Source organism: Phoenix dactylifera, unplaced genomic scaffold (genome assembly GCF_009389715.1).
Source record: "Phoenix dactylifera cultivar Barhee BC4 unplaced genomic scaffold, palm_55x_up_171113_PBpolish2nd_filt_p 000291F, whole genome shotgun sequence".
NCBI classification, from domain to species: domain Eukaryota; kingdom Viridiplantae; phylum Streptophyta; class Magnoliopsida; order Arecales; family Arecaceae; genus Phoenix; species Phoenix dactylifera.
The window spans coordinates 1-10440 of NW_024067771.1; the positions used below are offsets into that span (position 1 = coordinate 1).

The following is a 10440-nucleotide window of genomic DNA, read 5'->3' on the forward strand; positions in this document are numbered from 1 at the left end:
ATTCTTAATGTATCGTGAATGTATCGAGGGTGTGTCATTTATCAATGATGTATCGTATATTTCTTTCTTACTCACTTATGTACTGGATTAATTGAGTTAATAGCATTAGCACCATATGGCCTCAATGACTTTGTAAGCATCAAAATAACACTAGGATCCTCAATAAGTCCGTAGGGGAGTCTTGATGCCCGACACCTTATGCCAACTGGTATGAGAGTTGTCGACTAATTGCTCGTTACACGGAGAAATCACCACAAGAGTAAAAGTGCACAATTTAAACATTAAAAAAAAGAGTTCTGTATTGACCTTGAAAAAGACAATAGTGTGAAAGCCATCGTTGTAAAAATTCGAGTAAACTGGAATATTACAGATAAAGCCCATGAGGTACTAAAGTAAACATCCCCAACTCTCGAGATCCTGCAGATAAGATGATTTTGAATCAGTGAGTAGATCCCTTTCGACCAATCCTTGGAAACTACTAGTCTTAGCAATATTTTGGAGATCCGAACCCTTAGCTTGTGTACGGTCTAGATTTCACCGAGCACTCCAATGTAAATAAGTCTTACAACTCCCTAACGAAAACTTAATAACCCTCAACTTGAATTGCATTTTGACCTAGGATTTGGGCTGACTTGGTAATTAAAACTTTGTGTGCTTTTGAAATTCTTGGCACTTATGCATTTGAAATTAGATTTTATAAAACAAAAAAATAAAAAAAAATCTTTGGATAGAGACAGCAGTTTGTGGGTATCTGAGCCGGAAATCCTTACGAGACAAAACTCGTCCACTAGGGCCACTTAGGGGTTTAAAGCCTTATTGCATACGGTAAATGCAATCACGATTCCTGCGAAAGTGAGTTAATTTCTTTTCTATTTTGCTCGAGGACTAGCAAAACATAGATTTGGGGGTGTGATAAGTGCTGAATAATTTATAATTTAACTATCTTTCCATAGCACTTATCAATGTTCTTAAACTGATAACTACGTAGTTTACCATGAAATTGAATAATCATTGAAATAAATTTAAAATATGGTAAGAAATAAATAATTCTTTTCTTAAACCAAACTCTGTCTCTCTCTTGGTTGCAATCTTTCATAAAAACTATAGGAAAACATATAAGGGGGAGATTGTGTTGACCCGGTTTGGTAACCTGATGGAGTTGTAATCAAGCTAAGGTTATAATTAAATGGATTTTGGTCCTAATTAGATTGAAAGTTATAATTAATTATTTTTGTACGGGGAAAAGGTTTGATTAACCCTTTTTATTAAGTCACGATCTTGTTTTTAGTCTTGTTTATTTCATCTGATCGAGTTCGGTCTGAAGCAGTTTAGCAAGAACTAAATTTAAATGACATTGGGCTGGAGGACAAGTCAACGATTGTGATCCACCTCAAATCTAAAGCCAATTCCAAACTAATCCCATTCCTTTCCCACGACCACAATCCAAGCTTCCCAGCGCTGAAATAGGGGAGACCTTTTTCCAACCGTTGATTTCGAATACTTCCCATCCGTCCTCGTTTCAAAGCAACAGGAGCCCGTGCAGCCAGCGATCGAGTAGAAGGCCAAATTCTCTTCATCCGGATCGATTCCCAGCACCAAGCCTGTGATTCAACCCCCCCACCGCGTCCAGGCCACGCCCAGCTTCCGTTCCAACCTCCCAGCAGCCGAGATTCACGTCCTCCGATCAGCTCATTCCAGCCGCATCCAACGTCCCAGCCTTCCACGAAGCATTCGGAGCCATGAATCCAGCCACCTTCTTCTTCCGCTCCTCCCAGCATCGCGTCCTTGCCGCTCTTGAAGTCAGCCATCCTTCTGCATCAGGCATCCGGCGATCCCGCATCCATTCCTTCCGCGGTCTAAAGAAAGAAGTTGTCCGGAGCAATCCGCCCAGCGATCCCGCAACCAAATCTCCTCCATGATCAATGCTTCCAGCATCCCAGGAGATCAGGCATGAGCCCAAGCATCTAGCCGTCCCCCTCTCCGGATTTGAGCCATTCCAACTGTCTGCGATCTGTCCTCTGCTTCTTCTCCAGCGATGCATTCCACAAAGTTTTCGGAGCCAGCCATCACATTGATCCCGCAGCTAGCTCCCATCGGATGAGCATCCCGAATTTGCATCCCCACTAGCGCACTCCCATGGGATCCATCACCAAGTGAGAGTTGGCTATATAAGGTGGCCATCGGCTGTGAAGAGAGGGGGGGGGCTCGGTTATGAAGAATAGAGCATGCTCTGTTTTGGGAGAGAAAGAAGAATAAAAAAACAAAAAAAAAAGAGAGAGGGGAGAGACGCTGGGAGGCCAAACGTGAGAAGAGTATTTTTTTATTATGAAGACGGGAGGTCGTCCGGAGGCCATGCGCAGCTAAACATCTAGTCTAGGGCTGGATGAAGCCCTAGCAATGTATCAGGGCATTGTAGTTCTTACTCTTTTAATCTTTTTGGAGTTTGTTTAAATTCTCATTCTCAATGAAAAATTCTTTTATGATGTTTAAACCTTGAGCATGCCATTTACTATTCATGTTTGCTAAAGTAGTCTAAGATGATCCATGCCTAGGAAGATGAGGTGTGCTGCATCCTAGATTAGCATACTTAGGTAGACACTTCATGCTATACCGAAGATGGATTTTCTTAAAACTCTTTATGTTTTTATTTTAAAAGGCTTGTAGCCAATTTGCATGCCTCTCCAAAAGATAAAAATTAAGAACATAGTCCCTAATGCAATGCTACGCGGTGGATTCTAAACCCTAGATCCCTCTACTCTGATAAATTTCAATTCGTACTCATAGATTAATTCAGTATAATTAAGTTAGCAAACTCTTCTTCTTGATTTATTATTAAAGAAAAATAACTTGTCTCCAATCCCTGTGGACCGACATCCGTAATCACTATCCTACAGGATACGTGCTATTGTGTAGTTTATTTTTGAAATTGAAATAAACGATCAGTTGTCCTCTTAACCAAGTAGTGTGGAGACATTGATTTGTCACACAGATGAAGTGTAGAAGTACATTTCACTAAACATGACCAATTTCAGAATGCTCTACTGTCAAGAGATGTTTCGAGTAGATATAGATATAAGTTATTAGATCTATGCCCTAGAAGCCAATCTGGCTGACACATTATTAATTCTGGAACATAATTTTGTACTTGACTTTATTATTATTAAATAATAAATGGGCATTCTTTTCATTCATATTGTTTATGTGTCTCTGAATCATCCAAGGAATTAATAAAATGATGATACATATTCTCAAGAGTTGAGAATTTGAGCCATGTAACATTGGTGATTAATTTCTAAATGCTCCTGATCAATGGATCATCACGAGGACGATGATCGATCCGATCAGTGCACAGATCGCTTTTCTTATGGATGGACGAGACTCGAGTCCACAGTGTAGGGACACTTGAAGTGAGAGTGCAGGTGCTTGTTAGAGAACAAGGGTACTGAGCGTGACCAAAACAAGAAGTCACTTGGATGTCTATCCACTCGTAGTGACTTACTTGATGTTGCAGTAGTATGACTAGTCCTTTGACTTGCAGTGCTTCGGCTACTCATGGTGAGGTTATTGTAGTTTGACTGTACATATACATGATTTCTAGACATATGGGTCCTTGTAGTGTAGATTGGCTGCAATAGGTTCATTATAGGAGTAGGGTATGCACCTACATGAAATCTATCGACCTTGATAGATGAGGAGCCATCCTATGTGATTTATAAGACTGAGTTCTAAGACCTTGGCCAGGGCAGTACATACAGTGGAGAAAGAGTTTTCCACTCTCGAACTCAAGTCGAATAAATCTAGACATATGACAGACGATGGAGTTTGACGAGTTATCCATAACCTCCGGTCTGTAGGGATTCACGATAGAAGGACAGTATCATACGATAACTGCACCTAGAGGTTCATTATTTCATTCTACTGGGTTGCCACTACATGCTGTTAGGTGTCACTGGTGGATGGTGAGACTCATAGGGACCATCTGTCGATGATCCCTGGTGAGTTGAGTTGAAATTGTTTCAACCCATTGAAAGGAGTTTTCAATGATATTGTAATAGAGATTGCAATATATCTTACTACCAGTCAGAATAGAACCTATGGGGTCACACACATTAGAGGTATTGACCAATCCGATGGTTGAATTGTAATTAGGAATCATAAATAATCAATTTGATTGATAATTGGTTAACCCGCTAAGAGTTAGTGAGTTGAAGAAGAAATAATTGCAATCGGATTGCAATTTAATTTAATTAATTGGATTTAATTAATTGGACTTGATCATGAATCCTAATTGGAGTAGGATCCTTGGAGTCCTAATTGAATTAGGATTTCAAATTAAATTAGAGTCCTACTTGAAATAGGATTTTTAAAGTCCTAATTGCATTAGGGCTGAAATTTAATAAGTCCCAATTAGATTAGGATTTTCTTAAATTCTAATTAATTTTAATTTTAATCTAATTAATTAAAAGACTCCTAATTTGATTAGGATTGAAGAGTTCAATAGAGTCTTGGTTCAATTAAATTCCAATTAGATTAGGATTTGAATGAAAAGGAAGATTAAGTTCACCTAATCCTTTTTAGAAAAGGATTGGGTCCCAATCTATGTGGCTAAACCCACCCCACTTAATATGATTAAGTGGGGCGTAGGATTGGAGGGGAGAAGAGGGAGGGGCGTACGCCCCTCCGTTGCTTGCGTGAAGGAAAAAGGAGGGGCGTACGCCCCTCCTCTCTTTGAAATAAAATGATAAGGATGAGCTCCTAAAATGTAGGAGCTCATCCTTATCCACTAAGGCTTCAAAAGGAGGAGGGATTTCGGCCCCTCCTCTAATGCTTTCCTTGGGGATTTCGGCAGCAAGGAACACCTCTCCCATTCCTCCATCCATCCGCAAGAAAAGAAGGGAAAAGAAGCTAGTGGTGCGGACCTCCTTCCTCCCTTCTTTGGTTCCAACGTGAAGATAAAGAAAAGGCTGGGAAAAAACCTTTAGATCTTCTTCCTTGGCTCTTCCTTCTTCTTCCTCCTCTCAAGGCAGTCAAAGGTTGATTCAAAGGAGAGGACTTCAGCTATCAATAGCCTTCTCTGCAAGGGAGCTAGCACCCCGGGGAGATCCAAAAGCTTCAATCGGTTCATTACCTCGTGTGGATACCCGTAGAGGTCGGACGTGTGTGCGGCTTCCATTGAACCTTCATCAAATACCTTATAAATCAGATTTGCAGAGACCACCTACTCGTGCAAGGTGAAGATCTGATCTTCTTAATGATTTTAAAATGGTTTATAAGATTTTAATTCTAATCTATCTACAAACGACGGTTTTAAAATACGTTCATGCGATGAACGGAATCTTACATGCCTTCCACTGCAGATCTGAAAATTTTTGAAATTTTTCTGTGGCATGCATCAGATCCTAACAGTGATATCAGAGCAATGGTTATGTAGATTAAGATTAGAATTAAATTTTTAAAGATATTTTAGATTTGAAATTTAAAATATTATGCTTGCTGAAAATTTCTGCATGCAGAATTTTCAGCTTGCTGATTTTTCTGCATGCTGATTTTTAGATGCTTAGATTAATAATTCTAATGCTTTGATAATATGATTATAAATATTTAGAATCATATCTTGCATAATCAGCAAGTCATGAGATGAAATAATCAGTTAAATTACAGATATAAAAATAATATTTATGCATGAGATGCGTATGGTGATGATCATGGATGAACCCTTTTGAATGTGCTAAAATATTCTGCGATGTTCTGTGATGCTATGTGATGGCATGTAATTTTAATTTTCAGATGCCTGCATGCATCTTAAATTCATGTATTAGAGACATGCGTGTCTCATGAAAAAGGGTTGTAATTTATTCTTTATTTTATTTAATTTTTAAAGCAATCTGGGATGTAATCTGTGATGTGTGTTGCACGACGATGGTTGATCGATATGTACATCAACAAGCTCAACATGCGCGGATCGAGATCAAGAGTTGATTGGAGATGGATCAAGAAGTTGATCACAATTGGACCTAAGGATCAAGATCAAGTCAAGAGTTGAAGACGATCAAACCAATTGACGTGCATGTGCTTGTAAAATGACCCTATCCTGGATCCATGATCATCACCATTTAAATTTATTTGTTGATAAATGCCTGGATGTTTAATGCTTATGTTGTCAGAAGTATGCCCTAGAAGCCAACGTGGCTGATGCATATTTGTAATCTGGGGCATAAATTTAAAATTTGACACTTATTAATAAATAAGATTGGGCAATTTGTTTTTCATTCATATTTGTATGCGTCCATGAATCGTCCAAGAAATTAATAAATGATGACACATATTCTCAAGGAGTTGAGAATTTGAGGCATGTGTCATTAGGGATTAATTTCTAAATACTCCTGATCGACAGATCCATCACGAGGGACGATGATCGATCTGCTGAGATTAGTGCACAGATCACTTAGTCAGATGGACGAGTCTCGAGTTCATGGTGTAGAGACACTGGAGTGATTATTGACGTGGGAATTTATTTCACATATTTTCTTAGTCTTAATTATTTTGTTTTAGAGTGTTTTGTATGTTCTTAGCTCATTTGTCTAGAATTTAGGTGTCTTTTATATTTATTTAATTCTTAAAAATTCTTGGTATTTTGTAGGTGTTTAATTATTGAATTGGTTGAAATTGGGCTGGTCTAGTCAACCCAGAACACTGTTCGGTTTTTGGGTTCTAACCGGAGCTACAGATCTCCGTTTCAGATGTTGTTTAGCTTTCTGGAAAGATAAGATGGAGACCTAAAACTTTTATGAAGATCACAAAACCAAGTTCTACCGTTTTAAAGTCCAAAACTTAGCCGAAACGGAGAAGTCTGAATCTGTCCAGAATTTTACTGCGGCCCAGACCCTGTTTCGGTTTTCAGCTTGTATCTAGAGTTATATAAGACAGAATAATGCAAACCCAGATGCGTTGGAAAGCTAAGAACTATATCTAAAACTTTCGTGAAGGGTCCAACTCCAAACTATATCGTTTTGGTGCTCTAAAGCCAGCTGGGAGTCGAGTCTAAAAATCAGCCTAGAATTTCGGGATTTCAGCTAGCAGATAGGGAGGAAATCTGTTTTAAAATTCAAAAAAAGAAAATTCCGAAAAAGAGGAGGAGAGCTAGCAGATACGAAGAGGAGGAGAAGCAGATAAAAAAAAAGAAGCAGAGAAACTGAAATTCTGAGAGGAGGAAAAGCTAGAAATTCCGAGAGGAAGAAAAAGCTGGAATTCTGGAAGAAAGAACGGAATGGAGGATTTTTGTAAATACAGAGTTCTTTTCCTTTCTCTTATATATATATTTTTTTATTTTTTATTTGCTGAATTGTTATTAAGAATGTTGAATGCGAATTTATGTTTGAGAAATAATTGGATTGATTTATTAGTTATGATTTGCTAGTTTTCTTATCCTAGGGCTAGGACGTAGTCATTGAATTTTTGATATGAATTGAGTATGGTTGTATTGAATATCTTTTGTTAATTGCAATTTGATGATTTCGGTTTTCATTCTTGCAATTTACTGGCCATGAATTGCATGCTTAAGATGTTGAATGAAGTAACGAAAGTTGAAGTTCGATATTAGTTGGTGAATTTATCAAACATTGGTGGTGTAGTTTAGAAATAAATGCACACCCTTGTGACCTACAATCAAGAATTTCACAGATCATAATGAATTTATATTAATTTCTATGATCACGAAAGTAGACATAGGATTAATATAGGTATAGGTGTTATACCTTGAAAGAGGATATCACATAAAAAAAAGGGATTCGGTCATTGTAATTAGCAGAATATTAACAATCAGATTTAAATTCATTGAAGGAATTCAATTGATGAAATCCAAGCCCTAGGAACCTTTCACATTTGATTTTTCAGGTCAAGAAATTGCAGTCAGTCACATCAATTTGGGGTTGTCTAAATAATATAGGAAATTTATAAATTGGTACTTGAATCGCCTCCTTGTGGAAACGATACTCTTTTTGCCCTATTCTACTTGTCATGACCCATGCACTTGTGGTAGAGTCTAGGGACTATCAAGTTTTTGGCGCCGTTGCCGGGGAGGATTGTTTTTAATATCAATACAAATAATTTTCTGCATTAATTTAGACTATTTTGTTCTTTTTGTTAATTTACGTTTTCTATATTTAGTGTATGCCACGAAACTGTGAGCTAATTGAGCCTTTTGATCCAGAAATTGAGAGAACCCTACGAGCATTAAGGAAACAACAAAGATTAGAGCTAAAGCAAAAACAAGCAGTAGCCATGGCAGATAACCAAGATAACCAGAATAAAAGGTTGTTGAGTGACTATGCAGTGCCGAATGTCAATGGTGCTCAACCCAGTATTGTGAGACCTACAGTCAATGCTAATAATTTTGAGATTAAGCCTGGTCTCATCCAGATGGTGCAGCAGGAGCAGTTTGGTGGAGGACCTTCTGAGGATCCACATGCACACCTTGCCAATTTCTTGGAGATTTGTGATACAATCAAGATGAATGGAGTTAGTGATGATGCTATTCGACTCCGACTTTTTCCATTTTCTCTAAAGGATAAAGCCAAGGCCTGGTTGAATTCCAAAGCGCCTAACTCTTTCACCACCTGGAATGCCTTGTCACAAGCTTTTCTGAGTAAGTATTTTTCTCCAGGTAAGACTGCCAAACTTAGAAATGATATTACCAGTTTTGCTCAGTTTGATGGTGAATCTTTGTATGAAGCCTGGGAGAGGTTTAAGGATTTGCAGAGGAAGTGTCCACATCATGGTCTTCCTGATTGGCTGATTGTACAGACTTTCTATAATGGATTAACACATTCAGTCAGAATTACTATAGATGCAGCTGCAGGAGGTACTTTAATGAGTAAGTCAATAGAAGAGGCATATGAGTTGTTAGAAGAAATGGCCTCTAACAATTATCAGTGGTCTAATGAAAGATGTATGCCTAAGAAAGTTTCAGGTATGTATGATGTAGATGGCATAAACATGTTGAATGCCAAGGTTGATTCTCTAGTAAAAATGTTCGGTAAGCTGGGTAATGTGAATTCCGTTTCTAGTCCCGTATTGAGTTGTGATTGCTGTGGAGGAGCTCACATGAGTTCTGATTGTATGCAGGTTCAATTTGTGTCTAATTATAACAGGCAGCAATAGCAGAACAACCCTTATTCCAACACATACAACCCAGGATGGAGGAATCATCCTAACTTTTCATGGAAAGATCAAGGTAACCAAGGTAGCAGTTCTAGACCTCTCCATCCTCCTGGTTTCCAACCAAAACCATCCCAACCAGAAAGTAAACAGTCTTGGGAGATAGCTATTGAGAAGTTAGCCAATGCCAGTTCAGAGAGATTTGAGAGACTGGAAGCAAAGGTTGACCAGTTGGCGAGTTCCAATAAAATGTGGAGATGCAATTGGGGCAGTTAGCCAATTCCATCAATTCTCGTGGACAGGATAATTTGCCTAGTAAGACAGAGGTCAATCCGAAGGAGCATTGCAAGGCAGTCACCTTGAGAAGTGGTAAGCAACTTGGTCAGGTAAGTAGTGAGACTATAGTTGGTGATAAAGTAGACTATGAAGAGGTGAACAAGAAGGTCAGTGAAGAAGTTGAGGACCTAGCCAAAACACCATCCCCACTACCACCAGTCGAACCTTATGTTCCTCCCATTCCTTTTCCTCAAAGGCTTAAGCAGAATAAAATTGATCAACAGTTCGAGAAATTTTTGAAAGTGTTTAGGCAGCTTCACATTAATATTCCTTTTGCAGACGCCTTAGCACAAATTCCTGCATATACAAAATTTTTAAAGGAGATCATGTCTAAGAAGAGGAAATTGGAAGATTTCGAGACCATTGCCTTGACGGAGGAATGCAGTGCCATTATCCAGAATAAGCTTCCACCAAAGCTAAGAGATCCAGAGTTTTTCTATTTCTTGTACTATAGGTGATGTTGATTTTTCTAGAGCTTTGTGTGATTTAGGTGCTAGTGTTTCACTAATGCCTTTATCTGTATCTAGGAAGCTTGGATTGACGGAGTTAAAGCCTACTACCATCTCTTTGCAGCTAGCTGATCGATCGGTCAAATATCTGTTAGATATATGCCCTAGAAGCCAATCTAGCTGACACATTGTTAATTCTAGGGACATAATTTTGTACTTGACTATTTATTATTGAATAAATAAAAGGCATCTTTTCATTCATATTAATTATGTGTCTATGAATCGTCCAAGAAATTAATAAGATGATGATGCATATTCTCAAGAGTTGAGAATTTGAGCCATGTATCATTGGTGATTAATTTCTAAATGCTCCTGATCAATGGATCATCACGAGGACGGTGATCGATCCGATCAGTGCACAGATCACTTTCCTTCTGGATGGACGAGACTTGAGTCCATAGTGTAGGGACACTGAAGTGATAGTGCAGGTGCTTCTTAG

The 10440-nt window shown here is 38.5% G+C and overlaps 1 protein-coding gene and 1 non-coding gene across 2 annotated transcripts; one reads left to right on the top strand and one right to left on the bottom strand.

Moving 5' to 3' along the window:
* The first annotated feature begins 8280 nt into the window (after positions 1–8280).
* Positions 8281–9950, top strand: LOC120105457. Its single transcript, XM_039117951.1, has 3 exons — positions 8281–9034; positions 9150–9232; positions 9459–9950. Exons 1-3 carry the CDS (start codon positions 8281–8283, stop codon positions 9948–9950), a joined length of 1329 nt encoding a protein of 442 aa, XP_038973879.1.
* Positions 8674–8780, bottom strand: LOC113461987. The gene has a single exon (XR_003384236.2). It is a non-coding gene; the product is annotated as a small nucleolar RNA R71 (small nucleolar RNA).
* Positions 9951–10440: the final 490 nt, after the last annotated feature.

Bases quoted from the DNA above. Each gene is read 5' to 3' on its own strand.
- LOC120105457 (XM_039117951.1), top strand. From the start codon at position 8,281: ATGGCAGATAACCAAGATAACCAGAATAAAAGGTTGTTGAGTGACTAT. The intron at 9,035-9,149 runs GTAAGCTGGGTA...TAATTATAACAG, and splicing joins TTCTCTAGTAAAAATGTTCG to GCAGCAATAGCAGAACAACC. The intron at 9,233-9,458 runs GTAACCAAGGTA...TCTCGTGGACAG, and splicing joins CTTTTCATGGAAAGATCAAG to GATAATTTGCCTAGTAAGAC.